At 37.9% G+C, this 16,183-nt stretch overlaps 1 protein-coding gene across 4 annotated transcripts in view; it reads left to right on the top strand.

Annotated features, from left to right (window-relative positions):
* Positions 1–1,918: 1,918 nt before the first annotated feature.
* The window catches only part of myo1cb (myosin Ic, paralog b), a 41,467-nt gene continuing 27,202 nt past the window's right edge, over positions 1,919–16,183 (top strand). Inside the window, exons 1-2 of one of the 4 annotated variants that reach the window (XM_077208261.1) lie at positions 5,686–5,885; positions 5,984–6,051. Coding sequence is in view for 1 of the 4 variants with exons in the window: in XM_077208257.1 (XP_077064372.1) it covers positions 2,244–2,336 (93 nt within the window). In the remaining 3 variants the exon portion in view is untranslated. Of the gene's footprint in view, positions 2,337–5,645; positions 5,886–5,983; positions 6,052–16,183 lie in introns of those variants that run through there. The other 3 variants (XM_077208257.1, XM_077208259.1, XM_077208260.1) reach the window with 3 other exon arrangements.

The raw sequence follows: 16,183 nt of genomic DNA, 5'->3' as shown, positions 1-16,183 counted from the left end.
TTGTATAAACCAATAAATTGGCAGGGAATATTTTGTTATTGATGTATTACAATGTTTCTACACTTTAAGACTATTTCCACAAAATATTTCATTTCTATTTCTTTTTTTACTTTTTAACATTTTACAGTTTGTACCACATATGAAAACAACGGCATAGTAACTTGACCTGATATTCTTCTCAAAATAACTCTCCCTCCCCCAGCATTTTAAATGTATATATCCCTAAGGATACAAAGTATTAAAGGCTAGAACTCAAAACGAATTTACTCTGAAACTTAAATTAAGTTGCAGTTACGCAAAACGCATTTTACATTTACAAGTGGTAACATGCTAAACATTTTCATTTACAGGCCCACAAATCCACACCAAATTAAATCATTTGAAGTTTAAATTCAAAATATTTTTAACTGTATGGAATAATTTTGTTAAATTCACTCTTTGCGTCATACACTGGTCATACATCCATTTTAAATTATTTTGGTAATGGAAACGCAACAACACGCGCCACCAGGTGGTGCACATAGACATCATATAGAGATGTCTATGGTGGTGCATATGTTGACATCAACAACCAAACAATCAATAAAGCCTGTTTTATGCTTCTGCGTCGAATCGACGGCGTACCCCCGCAGACCCCTCTGCGTCGCCGCGATCCCCTCCTAAACTTTATCATGTAATCCCTGCTGCTTGCAAATGAATACTTTTTAAATAATTAATAGTAAGGGCCCAAAATAGACATATGTTCAGATTTGCATGCATTTTGAGAAATACCATGGCCACATTTTAAGGGAACGGAAAAATGTAAATGAGATAAAACAAAATACGTTTTATCCATTAATTTGATTGGTCACAGATTTAAGAAAACTAGAACATTTGACAGGAATACTGCAGTAAAGGTTGCTAAAGAATAATTGTAGGACATAGGAAATAGGATGCCACTGAAATATGTGATGTTTCCTTTTTCCTCTAGAATAGTTGTTGCCGGTTATATTCAAGAGTGCTATTCTGGATGGCCTGTTACATAACTATGGCAGTACTGTTTACCATGTTAAAACACCCATAGTTATTTTTGCCCTGCCCTTCGCCCATTCTCACCTACAACACCTCAAATGAGTCAACAATGTCCCTCTTTTACAAACAGGATCATTACTCCAGTGTTCACAGTCTCATAGTCTAAACCATCTGCAGTTATTCATTGTGATCTTTCATTCTGTCAGTCATTTCTCTTTGCTCTTATGCTGACCATCTGTTGTTTTTAGGGATCGCAGCATGCTATATGGAGTCAAGACAACTAAAGTCATTAAACTGTCAACAGATAAAAACCTTCAGAAGTCAGTTTTATGTAACTTACGAAAGCTGACAGAGATCCATGTCTTTATTCAAATTTAGATTGTATTGTACATGGGATGCCAAGGCCACTCTTCCTGTTGATGCCCAGAAATCATGAATGCCTCAACTATGTCACAGGTCAGAGGATGTGTGTCTCTGTCATTTCCGCTTCAACAAGCTATATTTTACAGACAACATTGACATGTTTTTGGGGAATCATATTCCGATGTAAAGGCCTTCATGTGTTAAACTTAAAAATAACTTCCCAGCAAAAATAACGTTCCCATAGCGTTAGCATGTAAACCAACTCCTAATGCTCTAGTAGCATTTGATTAAGGTGTGAACATTCCCAGAACGTTCTGTTAGCTCATTCATTATCCATATACTTAAAAATCCATAAAGAAAGCATGTAAGATATTGTCAAGCCATATGTTACATTCAACCCCAATACCCTCCTCCTTTCCCCCAAAAAAAGATATTTCCTTTAACTTGTCATCATCAAAAATCTGCTTGAAGTGTGTGCAGGGGAAATGGAGTGGGTTCCTCCGGTGTTTACCCCGGGAATGTCGAGGACAGGATGCTGAATCCTAGAGGAAGCCCTGACGGCAAACTCTCAGCGCTCAGAGCAGCTCAGCGTCAGGGAACTTATCATTATAGTGCACATCTGGCTGTGAGACGAGTCCTGGACTCCCCTTACACATCTATAACGACCTGCATTGACTCTGTTTGGCGGCGGATAAATTCTACGTCAGCCTGATTTGCTTCATCTTTCTCTGTTTATATCTGGTTGTTGATGAATATCGTCCCTCTTTCTTCTGTATCCAACAGAGCAGAAGCACCAGTGAGGGTCGAACCCCTCACAACAGTGGCTGATAGTGAGGAAGGACACTCATAGAAAGTCAAAGAGACACATCATGATGGAGTTGAAGATCAAGCTGGTACCCACGGGAGAAATCATACTGTCTCCTGGGAAAAATGGCGAGATTTACTGCCAAAGCTGCAATAAGGTAAGTCGCTTTAGATCAAATCCTCTGCTAAATTCATCTGTCAATTTAAGATAAGAACAGACTCTGCAACTGTATCAGAAAAGCATTCAAAACTAATTTGCATAACTAAATAAAGACAAGTGCATCCTGCAATTTCTTAACAAGTTGCTCATTGTGTATAGCTGTCAGGATGTTTTGTGCTCAGCAAAGCATGCCATAGATTTGCATGCAGTAAAACCAAGGCTCATTAGAATTTTCCATGCTGTGTAAGCAAGATCTTGATTTTCAGCATATGCTTGTTTAGCAACAGTTAAAAGTGATTGCATTAAATGCATGGTGTTTAGATTGTGATAACCCTTTCGAAAAAAATACCAAACTACCATTATATTTTCTACAATACTCAATACACTGATTATTAACTCATTGAAAGATGCTGCAATACATAGCTGTTTTTTAATATGGATTGTAGTTAATATTTGGAAATCTCTATAGGTTTTTCCACTGACCATATAATGATTTTGAGGAATAGGTCTGGATAGCACCATCTAATAATACAGTCCAAGGAATGTGGGGTTTACACTAAAATCTGTCTGTGTGCAACGAAAATGACCATTAACTCTGACAGAAGTTTGAATGGTTCTTATGAATTGCATAAATATTCATAGTCTGGTTGGCATAAAGGAAAGGTGTTGCCTATGAATGTCACAACTCTTAGCTTAAATATGATTTGTTTTACTTCCTACTTTGTTTGAAAATCATTCTTTTGACTTGTTTCGCTCTGTTTGAAGAACTTTCTTTATGGTTCATTTGGTCTAGTGGTAATGCTGGAATCTAGCTGATAAGAATATATTTTGCACAAATTTTGTTAAGAAAAAACTTTTCTAATTTGAGAACCACTTAAAAAACCACACAGTTTAGAATTCATTTAATAGCGGTTGGAATGCTACTTTGGTGAGGAAATGACACAGAAAGTTCCGGAACAGCATACTTTTCCTGACTTTATGGCAAGGTCATGTCACCCTTGCTGGGTGTGTTTGAGTATGAGTGGGTCTGAGTGGGAAAAAGAGAGGGAGGTGCGTTAATAATAAGAAAAAAAAAACACTGTACTAGGGTGTAACGATACCCTCATGTCACGATTTAATACATATCACGATACTGAACTCACTATACTATATTATTGTAATACTCCAAGACATATGATAAAAGGTTAACCAAAAATGTACTGTTGATTAAAATGCTAAATTTGATATTACATTGTGGCTGTAAATGAATAGGCTTGATCTTGGTGCTGGAAACCCAATGCACAGAATTATTTTAGACGAATATGCTTGAACTCTGTCACTGACTCATTAATGTAGGCTACTTTTTACTGGTAACATCAGACATTTGGCATTATCAGGACCCACAAATATCCCCACATTGCATTATTATACTTTATATTCAACATTATATATTAGTTTTATGTAGTACTGACACTAAAACTCTGAAAACGTGAATTTTTTCTCACATAGTAATTATCATTTTGGGTAAACTAGCCACAAAACATATTGTCACTATCCACGATACATATTGTTGCATTTTTGTATTGCGATATATTGTGGCACGATATATTATTACACCCCTACACTGTACTATTATTAAATAACTGATGAAGGAAGGAACAATAAGTGTAATGCCTATTTCCACCTGACTGGTGACACACCCTTTAGTACAGCCTGTCTGTCCAACGTTGCCTTGTAAACAGGATACAACCTTTCCTCTCGGTTCAGCCGGTCGGCACAAATGTCCTGAATGTCAGTCCTGGGTTTGGTGGTCTGAAATTTGAAGAGCACAAGGGCAGAATCGATCACTTCACCATCTGGCTACAGCATGACACTGCACTTGACTTGGATTAGCAGGCGTGAGGTCACCTTGACATGCGGGTTTTTGTTTCAGCAGTGTTTATTGATATGCTGGAATGTTTACGGCCTTCCTTCCACAGGGAATTCGTTACATACTGTGTGTGTGTGTGTGTGTGTGTGTGTGTGTGTGTGTGTGTGTGTGTGTGTGTGTGTGTGTGTGTGTGTGTGTGTGTGTGTGTGTGTGTGTGTGTGTGTGAACTGAAAAAGAGATGCTCAGAATGAATAGCTGCAATTCTGTCCCTCAAATCACTTCAACATTTAACTGGCTATTGAATGACGTAATAAAATTAAGACCAGTGCAATAAAATCAGAGAAAATGGTTGATTTGAGTGCAATAATGCCATAAGTAAAGCTTGTAGGACCTGAAATGTGATTTTCAGTAGGCCTACATTGCAATGAATGATAGGACATTTTGTCAATTTTTGCAATTATTATAACAATTTTTTGTATAAATAAATAAATCCCAATACAAAATGCATTACACTAACATCTTTATCAAAGCTCAAGTTAAAAAGTAACATTTCAAATAAATGTTTTATTGTCTTCAGTCATTAAAATGTACTAAGGAAAACTAAAACCTAAAACCATAAAACACTTTTTTGTTGAACATGAACTGAAATAACACACAATATAGGCATATAAAAAGTATTAAAAAGCTGTGTACTAAAATGTACTACGATAACTCAAACTCATACTAAAATAACAAAGAATAAAAACAATATAGACATTTTTTGAAATGACAAAACATAACAAAATTACTAAACCTTTAACTAGAATTGAAATCAAAAATATAAAAATTAAGTCAGAATATTATAAATAGTATCTTAGTGATACTAAAAGAACTGCAATCTAGACACCAAGGGCCCTTGAGAAAGATTGAAGACCTCTTGTGGGCATTGGAGTTGCTGCTGTTTTGAAACTGTTAAATGTTGAAGCAATTGCCCTGTGGTTGTTTTTTTATTTTTTATTTACTATTTTCTGTGTACAGCAGTTTGGTCAACGGTAGTTGTGTTTATGTGTGCTTTATAAATAAATTGAAATTGAAAAAAATTAAATTTAAATTGTTTCTTCTGCGTTGTCAGTAGAGGGCGATATAACGCTAGCGTGCTTTCGAGTAACGCATTCCTTATCTCAAGCTATCATACCTCAAGATTGATACGTTTATTTGTAGAAAATTGTTATTTTTGACAGAAATCACACATACAAACGAGCTTATTCGTTCTGAATAAGCACTTATCCTTATTGTTTTGAGGAAAGGAAAGTTAGCAGTAGCCTACTGTTATTTCTGCTTTTAGATATTTAAAATCATGCTATTTAAAAATGTAAAAAAATCAGACTAGTCTTAATCGAAACGCCCAATTAATTTGGATTTAAAGTTCATAGTTTTACTGTGATGAAATAAGAGTTAAAGAAATAGTTTATTGGTCGTGGGATTGGTCTGGAACTTCCTGGTATAGTGTCTCTCGTGCGTGTGCGAGTGAGCGAGAGAAAGAGGAGGGCGGGTGCCTGCCGGCTGGTAATATTTCTAACATTTGCTTCAAACCATTACTGAGTACATGTCCTACCTATGGCACAAACTAGAGCATGACTATATGTTTATTTAACACATAAATCTCCAGTAGTCATACATCTGCTCAAGTGATCTAAGCGACTTCTGTGTCACACTGAGGTAAATATTCTGGTTGGTGGGACTCACACAAGGGACAAATCCAGATTACAGTTTAAGTTTGAGAAGTTTCCCATCACTGCTGAGTTTCTCGTATGCAGTATTACAGTGAGCGACTGGTGCTTTTGGAGATTGCGGGAATTGAAGTTTGCGTGTTTTATTAATCAAGGTAAGTGAGTGCCATTCATTTTAAAAGCACAATGTCAGTTTACGCTACGTGACGTATGAGTTTTCATTTCACACGTGTGTGTAGCCTATGCGAGTGTCAGTGTGCGGATAATATTTCGTAAAGATTGGTTTCTTGCATATTTGGGATGTCTGATTGGTGAACGAGTCGTATATTTACAATGAATCGGTTGAAATGGTTCGCCAAATCGGACTGAACGATCTTTCCAGAATCAGACTTGACTAATTGCTGACAAATCGGACTGAATTAGTCAGAGCAGCAGTTCTTAAAAGTAACGTACCAAAGCCGAGAAGCATTGAAAGTAAGAACATTTGAAGAGAGGCAACCGATGATTAATTGATGGCGAAATACTCGTACTAAAACAGAAATATTTAAATAAAAATATGTGACGCACTAGTTTATTGCAAAAACGCAATAAAAGCGACCTCATGACTAAGTTACGCCTTAATGTAAAATAACTTTTTGATACGCTTATTTGTTGTTGTTGTAACAAACGGTTCGAAAGAATTGATTCGCGAAAAGAGTCGGACTAGATGTTTTCGCTTACTAGGCTTGTAAGCTCCCCACTTAGACAGCATTAATGGCATGGCAGCTCAACGGGTTTTTATTCACAGCAAATGTTATGACCACATAGATCTCACCTGTTACTTTATTCCATGTTATCCATGAAACAACTTCTCTGACCTGTTCAGATCTTGATTCAAATGCATGATGGTTATACAAACAATCCCCCATCTCCAAAAGCTTTAAAACAATACTATAAGAGTACAGTGAGCTCCATTTCTTAGGGAGTGCTTTGGGCGGCTTCAGACCACATTTTCTTCCATGACTCAGAAGGAATGACAAGAGAAATTGAAGGAGACCAGCTGTTAATTATCTGTCATGCCAAACTAACCTCCCTCAGTCCAATTACATTGGGAATTCCTCTGGGAATATACTATCAGCATTACCCTCAGAGACCAGGCATGTGAAATTTGTGTAGAATGCGTGATTTTTTTTTACTATACTGTGTAGGGTGTGTAAATAAAGAGGCGGTTTCTGTCTCCTGTGCGGTCTGAGCAGCCCGGCACTGGTGACATCTAAAGATCGGTGGCAGGTCATGTCCTCAAGTGTCCTCACTCACATCCCCCTCGTGTCATTCCTGTTTCCATGTGTTGCAAAACCTAACGAAGATACGCCTGTCAAATTAAATGGATTGCTTGCAATGGGACCCTTTTTTTATTGTGCAACATTGCATGCATGGTGTAACTAGTATAATTGACAACAATTAGGAGCTGACAGTTGCTTAGGCTTCTGGATGAATAATGCTATAAGCAGTTAAGCTTTGCTGTGTTTTTCAAGAACTATTACAAATATTTTTTCATTTAGGTTGTGTGTTGCAAAAAACTAGTCTTGCTAAGTAAGACACATCCCTGCAAGCCTAATTAACTCAGGGTTGTAATTGATACATGGCGTCTAACTATGCCAAATACTTTGGGATGGAGCATATTTTCAGAGCAACGGGACTCTGGTTTTTGGTTGGAGGCTGGGAGACTTTGTTCTTGAACAATTTTCCAGCTGTCCCCTGACAATTAAGTTTCTACATCTGTCAGCAGCGAGCCATATTAGTGTGCTGTGTCTGTCCACTTTTTCATTGTGCAAGGAAACATAGTCTAACTTTGTGCTAGGCCGAAACATTTGCTTTATCCACTGTTGAGACTTCTTGTTTAGTCTGTTTCTTTATCTTCCAATTACTCTATTCATCATGTTTATGAAGATGGTGAGATTGTGGAGGAATATTTGGTTCAGAGTGGGAGGGCTGGTGACATGTGACTGTGCAAAGCAAAACCGGCCCTTCCCTCATTGCTGGTCTGTCAACCAGACAGCTGTCAACGTGTCCCAGGGGGATCTCAAAGGGGATACACCTGTGTCTGAAATGCTCAGAACAGGAAGTTCTCAGGGTTAACCAACCACATAAACGGGTCTCTAATCAGCTTTAAGCTGAAGCTGCATTCTGCACCTAATTGACTGTACATTTCTTGTAGCATTAGATTTATATGAAGTTGAACTCAACCCTATTTACTTTGTAATGCACATTGCTGGTTTCATTGTGAATGATTCATTTGTCTTAGTATTCATTCATCAAAATATTCAGCCTTTTCAAGTCCAACACTACTTTTTGTTCTCGTTCAATATCCTGTTTTGGAAATGCATGACATTACTGGAGTAAAATGGGTTGCGAACGCCTTCATGTTGACTTTAAACATTTAGTCTTTAGCTCAACATTGCAAAGTCTTTCTTCAGTAGATAAAAGGGTCATTAGTGTAATTGTGTGGAACAGAGTGGCGTTCGACTTGATAGCCTGTTGTTTACATTATAAAGAGCTCAGCAAAGCAGGTTTTAATCTGGTTTTTTAGTTTGAGACTGTGGACTTGTGTTGTAAATGTCTTTATGCCCTGTGGTGAGTCATGAGCTCATTGCAGGATCTGCAGTTTTTCTTAATTTAGCTGTGGCTTTTCCACTTGAAATTTCCCATCGAGGCCCTGCCCTTGGACTCCATTCTGCTCCATATCAAGGAAAAACGGTAAAGGCCAGACCAAAAACTTTTATCTACAGCTCTAAAACTTGGAGGGTTTATTTTAATGGCATTTTATTTTCAACTATCGTTCAAAAGTTTATGGCCAGAATGTTTTTTTAAAGAAATTAATAGTTTTTATTCAGCAAGGACAAATTGAATTGATCAAAAGTGACAGTAAAGACACATCTATAATGTTACAAGTAAATGCTGTTCTTAAACAAATGTAGCTATCACTGTTTCCACAAAAAATATTAAACCGTTTTTATATTAAGAAATGTTTCTAGAGCACTAAATCAACATCCCTAATTAGGGATGCACCGTTAAGAAACTTTTCGCCGATATCCGATAATTCATTATATTTGGAAGCCGATAACTGATATATTGGCCGATTAATCTAAATAAAAAAATTGAATGTCATTTTTGAGAGCCTAATTACAAAAACAAAAGTCTCTTCATTAAATCCATGTCACAAGCAAAAATTCGAATGATGTTCTCATTACAATTATATGTGGCCTAAATGACAGACTTGTGCTGCACATGTTGCACTGAACTGCATTTTCCTTTTTGAAGTGGCTCAATCATATTTCAAGCAATTAAAAACCGTCATGGCGAACAGTGCGCATCTTAAGTGTCTCAGTCAAAGAAAATAATCCATTATTTATCGGCTTTAGTATCGGCCAAATATTCTTATCTGGCCGATAACTATAACATTAAAAATGTACATATATCAGCCAATACCGAATTACCGATATGGTGGCCGATATACCGTGCATCCCTATTTCTTATCGACTTAACATCAAAAAATTGAACATTATTTAACCATTTCTGACTTTGAATTTTTCTGATTTCAGACTCAGTGCATTAGATTTACCAGAGAGTCAGTCAAACATTTTCCCATCAGTCAAACATTTTTTCATCTCTCATATATTAAGCTAAATGGTTGTTATTTGAGATTGCAGATATGTTTACATGCTTATCTTACTCATCTTGTGCTGACTATGGATTTTAGGAGCTGACTATGGATTTTAGGAGCTTAAGATCCTCTGTTTGCTTAGTGACACACATACACAGACTACTGATTAACCTGACGGTGTTAGATATTCTGTAATCCATAAGGGATCCTTTCCCCTTGGATTACAGTCTCCCATGATTGACAAGGGCAGACACTGGGGCTGGAGTTGAGGGATTATTGTAACATGAGCTGAGGTTACATTCCTTCTTCCAGTGGTGCACTTAGAGATGAGATTACAGCAGAGATTGCATCCTTTCACTGCGCCCCCATGTTATTTTACATCAGCTTGTTCGTGCCTGTTTGCATCCATTGTGTTTCATCACACATGCTCCACAGACATGAACAAGGCAGGCGCTCTGCTCCATGTTCCTTCCCGAGCCTCAATGACCTTTGTGACCCTTACCCACTGTAGATAAAACCACGGTGCCCTTAAAGCATGAGAACGAAACTCTCTATGTGTTATCTTGTTCATGGTACCATCCTTCACATGCTTACGTCCTCATTCTGTTAACCGCTCAGGATAAATCAAGTCCTAGATTTCAGTCTTTATCAAAGACCTTTGAAGTGAAAACTTTATGAGCTCCTTTCACTTCTCACAATCACGATGAGATCTGTAAGGCATGGGTTAACCTTTAACCAGGCTCTCTCCTGCATGGAGATAAGTCAAGCAATCCAGGCCAGGTGTGGCCTTGCACCCAGACCGCAGAAATGTGCATATTGTGCCTGAGCGTTCCAGAGCTGTTGACCCTTTTAACAAAATATATTGTCTCCATAGTGGTCATGGTTGGAAAGTCAAGGATGGATTCAGAAGCATAGAGTAAAGTAATGCTAAAAAAAAGTTGTCACTACATAGTTGACTTGCACAATTTTTACTGCAGTGAAACAGGTGCTTCCTGTTGAATGAAATAATGTTTCAAAGGTTTGATGTGATACAGATAGCTTTAGCACATTTATTCTGGGTGGTGTACTTGTTTCTCATTGTGAACGCTCTACATGTGTGCAAAAAATTACACACCTTGAGAAAAAGATTGAGTTAGTATTTACAGTCAGTGTGTCATACTAGTTTTACTGGAGTTTGAAGAGTCACAATTCATAGGCTCTTGCACCCTATTATAGGGGGCATGTTTAGGAATTATTGCATGTTGATTTTGATCGCAGTAGAGATAAAGGAAGTGTGTAAAACTTAGTCCTGGCATGTTTCAGAGCGTTCAACATCAGATTTAGATTCAGCATGCCTACTACACCTCATTAAAGTACCTCATTTCCCACACATGGCAGTTGCTTCCAGACGTTGAGTGACTCAGTTAAAAAAAACAAGTGATTAACTATGTATGATGCAGTAATAAGCTCTTCCAGACAATGAAAGGTCTTTATATATGTGTATTCATTCAGTGGAAAAGAATGGATGTATGATGTCATTATAATTGGTTTAATTTGTTGTCATAAAAATTGAGCACTTCCAGTTTAACAAGAATTGTCTTCAGATATGTTTTTACATTTTTAACCATGTTCTAACTTTTAAATCAATACTACCTTTTAAAAGTTTGGGGTCACTGAATTAAATAAATAAAATTAAAAAAGTGACCGTAAAGACATTTACAAATGATTTATATTTAAAATAAATGCTGTTCTTTTGAACTTTCTATTTATCAAAACAAACAAAAAATCCCAAGATTATCATGGTTTCCTGAAACGTATTAAGCTGCACAACTGTTTTTCAACATTGATAATAAGAGAATGTTTCTTGAGCAGCAAATCAGCACATTAGAACGATTTTTGAATGATCATGCGACACTTAAGACTGGAGTAATGATGCTGAAAATTCATCCTTGCCATCACTGGAATACATTACATTTTAAAATATATTGAAATGAACAGCAGTTTTTTTTAAATTTTATTTCTAATAATATTACTACCTTTACTGTATTTTTGATCAAATAAATGCAGCCTTGGTGAGCATAAAAGATCAAATCAACTGAACACAAACTCATAAACAGTAGAGTATAAAGCCCAATTTATAATTCTGCGTCGAACTTACGCCGTAGCTACGTCGTAGGCTGTGCGTAGCACGCGTACCCTTCGGCGTACCCTGACGTGCACCTCTCCAAAAATGTAACGACGCATCAATTCTACGCGGACGCAAGCGCTGTGATTGGTCTGCTCAAACCGCTCCCTCGGGTTTCACATGCTCCCTCTGCGTGCGTCAACGCGGACAACGAAGCAGAAGTATAAATTAAAACCAAAGCGTAGTCTACGGCGTAGAGGCTCCGGCATAGGTCCGACGCAGAAGTATAAATCAGCCTTAAGATGCTAAAAAAGATTTGTCTGGTGCAAAAATAACCCCCCAAGTTAACACCCCCTGCTCCTGAGTACTCAAAATGGGGGGAAAAAGTTAGACAAAATGACTAAAATGCCCCTCCCTATTCTGAGTTTGTCTACATACAGTCCCACTCGGTCAGCTGTAAGACTGGCCAAAGGTTATTTGTCCTTTTGCACTTCCCTTAGGGAACCGCTGGTATCTCATAATTATGGCTGTGATGTGTGGAATGAATGGGTGTGGTGACTCTCTGGTCCCTGTGCACAAAACTGTCATGTTTGTGCAGCAACTGAGTGTCTGGTCAGCAGCTGGCCGTCGTGCCAAATGGTCTACGACTAGACGATGCACAGATGCATTGTGTTAACCTCACCCCATGACTTGCATAGCAATGCAGGATAATGAAATGATGGTGTCATGCTCAGTCAAAGCTGAGATGTTGTAATAGGCCATCTTGTCTCTTCAGTGTTTTCCTTGTGGAGCAGATTATTTTCACAATGGAATTGCAAACTTTTTTTTCCTCCTTTAATGTTAGGTTTCAATAAAGTTTCATAGTGAATGAACCCACTACAGTACATTCATGAAGTTATTTAATTTATGTTGCATTTATTGAGTATGTCAGGCTTCCTTGGGTGTCTGGTGACCTAGTGACCTCCAGGCTTTTGCACCATTAAAGGGTTAGTTCACCTAAAAATGAAAATTCTGTCAGTATTGACTCACCCTCATGTTGTTCCAACCCCGTAAGACCTTCGTTCATCCTCGGAGCACGAATTAAGATATTTTTGATGAAACCTGAGAGCTGGATCACTCCTCCATTCTCCTCCATAGGCTTCTTGAGGGATTCAACTTGCCGGCCTCAAAGTTATTACAAACATCGTTAAAATAGTCCAAGTGACTACAGTGGCTCAATCTTAAGTTTATCAAGCTACGAGAATACTTTTTGGGCGCAAAAACAAACATAAATAACGACTTTATTTCAACTATTCATTTCCTTCTCTTTGGGCCTCGAGTCAGTTAAACTAGTGTGATTGCGTAGCGCTACGTCACACGTAGGCTCACTATTGGCCGACGCCGGTCATGTGGGTGATGCGTGTGACGTACAACAACAGATCATACGCTGTTAAACTAGTGAACTGACTCGAGGCCCAGAGAGAAGGAAATGAATAGTTGAAATAAAGTCGTTATTTTTGTGTGTTTTTTTTTGCGCACAAAAAGTATTCTCGTCGCTTGATAAACTTAAGATTGAGCCACTGTAGTCACTTGGACTATTTTAACGATGTCTTTAATGACTTTTCGAGGCCGGCAAGTTCAATCCCTCAAGAAGCCTATGGAGGAGAATGGAGGAGTGATCCAGCTCTCAGATTTCATCAAAAATATCATAATTCGTGTTCTGAAGATGAACGAAGGTCTTACGGGGTTGGAACAACATGAGGGTGAGTAAATACTGACAGAATTTTCATTTTTGGGTGATCTAACCCTTTAAGTTGAAAATGACTTTTAAATTCAAATTCAATTCCTGAATTTAATTTAAATTTGTATCGATGTAACAAACAGTATGCGGATTTGTAATGAAATGTGAAGAAGTTGATTTAAAAAAATTTATTAATTGATTTATTCATATAATCATTTTGTTTGGCTAAACAAAAGCCAGTTTGACTAAGTTTGAATGTTGCTTGATGGTTCTTTGGCTCCAGTAGTGTAAGCAGCGTTTGAGAGAACTATTGAACTTTTAGTGAATAATTGTTTTAAACACATTCATTTGAGTGTGACACTTTGAGGTGAGAGGGGGGCAACTGTAGGCCGTCGGACTCTGAAATCTGCAACCGCTCTTTGTGCTTTGTTAGAAACAGTCTGATTGTTGCAGATCCCCGAAGAAGCGGAAAACAGGAAGGTTCGTTATCTGTATTTTCAAGGATTGTTATGCAGTCCATTTCCAGTGGATGTGGTGTTGAAAATGAAATAGAAACATCTCTAATTGACCACTGACAGCTCAACTGCCTTGACCTGTTTGTAGAGGAAGAGATCTCAGATGATCACATCTTATTTTCAACACTAAGAGAGCAGACTGCTAGGGATGCATAATATATTGCTATCATATCGATTAGCAGCTAAAATTAGAGACTTTTTACACGTATCATATTGGACTGTGTTGGATATTTAATGCTCATTTTCCTTAGTTTTACATTAGGTTTTAATCTTGTTCTAAACAGTAAAATTTAGCAAATCTCTAAATGAATATCAATTTTTCGTATTCTATGTTAGGATGTTGTCATGCCTTCATTCACTTGTAGCATTTTAAAAAATGGATTTTGGTTTTGCTGTTTATTTTTCATTTATTTAAATAAAAACTATAGAATTTTAATAAGTGACTTTTCTTATGGATTCTCATTGGCTGATGCAGGTGCCCTGAAAACAAGCTTGTTAGAGGCCAAAGAAAGAAAGACAGAAGTAGGAGGTGGCGGGGTGTCATCACTGTTCCATCCTCCATCCGCTCAGCATTGCATTGAGACAGGAACCCTTGTGGGAACCCCCGTCCCACGCTCAGAAGCATAACCTGCCCTTATAAGGCATTGTGGGTATTCTAAGATCTCGGAGGAGGAGACTTAAGCATTGCCAACCCAGCTGCTGTATATGAAAGCAATGGGAGATCCAGCTGGCCCTAAGCAGCGCCGCTGTGCTGTGCTTCCAGACCAGTCCTGGAAAAAGAAGGGCCGCTTGGGGGTTGGGTACAGGGCTTCTGCATGTGTAGGATGTTTGGAGTTCCTCTGACGAGTACAGTCTTGTCCACTCGTACCTCATTGCAACTTCTTTGGTGAGAAAAAATTAATGCTGTGGTGAAGTAATGCTTACTCCTTTCCTCTTCTCCTCCCTTATAACCGGTTGGCTGCTGAAGAAATAGTTGCCACCCCTAAATGCGTTGCTCCACCCACTAGAGCAAATAAGAGAGCTAGAAAAGTGTGAACGATGTTTTTTCACTGGAGATTTCTTCCCTCATAGATCATTTCACCTCTGTTGGAAAACCTTGATGGATTATTTCGTTATGAAAACCTCAAAGAAATGCCTGCTTCTGTTCTTGGACGGCAAATAATTAAAAAGTATCTTAGATATTTCATACACATACAATTATTTATTGTAAACAGTGTGGCTCAATGAAATATATATATTTTTCTTTTATATTTTTATAAAATAAAAAGATATACAAATATTAAATGTATGAAGATGGCCAAAAAATATGCGAAAATATAAATCACTCAGATGTACTGAATATATATTTTATATTATATTTTGAAATATAGTTAAAATCGGAAAAAATATAGCTGTATGATTTAAAGTGGAAAAACGTGCAACCTTTTTGTATAAAGAACACTGAATCCATGGATTTTCCAAATCATCTGAATGATTAATGTGCAATGGACATGAGCCCGGTTGGGTTTTGGAGAGGAACCTTCTTTCTTGTTCAGAAAACGCATTATAATGTCTGGAAATGTGTTCGTCCTGTTCAGTGGAGCAAGCTTACACCACCATGTGAGTACTCTATGACTCAAAAAGCCCAGATGAAGAAGGGATGAGAGGAAACGAAAGAAGTAAATGAAGCTGTGAGCTTCACTCTCTCAGTCAACTTACAACTTCCTGACGCACGTTGCCACAGTGACCTTGTTTAGTTATATCACAACATTGATTTCTACATTCTGGTGAGACGCTATGGGTTTCCCCATCTTTACCTCTCACTCTCTCTTTCTCTTGTTGTCCCCAGTCCTGTGCTGACTGTTTAACACCCACATTACATTCTTCTGTTCTGACATCACACACTATCAACTTTCTCTCTTGCTTTTTCTCCTCCAACATACACCTCCCTTCCTAATACCTTTAAAATATCATGTTTAATAGGGGTCCCGTAGGTCGCTTCTTGGTTTACTTTCTTTGTATGTGTCTGCTTCCCTCTGCAGGTCTCATAAATGTAAAAATTGTTCTACTTTTTTTTTTTTTTTTTCACTCACCGGCCCTCATGTCATTCCCATCCTCCACTTCCAATGATACTTTGGGCCTTTTCCCAGTATCAGGCTTTTCTCACCACTCCCATTCATTGCTCAAGGCCCTGACACATTTGTAAACAAAGAAGGACTTATTCTCATTGTTGGATTTTTTTCCAACTATATTCTCAGGGATAGTCACAGTAAGGACGGGACAGTAAAGGGATGGTTCACCCAAACGTGTCACCCTGATGTTGTTT

Source organism: Siphateles boraxobius, unplaced genomic scaffold (genome assembly GCF_051911475.1).
Source record: "Siphateles boraxobius isolate OS27281-9 unplaced genomic scaffold, OSU_SipBor_1 6, whole genome shotgun sequence".
NCBI lineage: Eukaryota > Metazoa > Chordata > Actinopteri > Cypriniformes > Leuciscidae > Siphateles > Siphateles boraxobius.
Note: the sequence above shows the minus strand (reverse complement) of the source record. Positions and strands in the feature narration are given on the sequence as shown.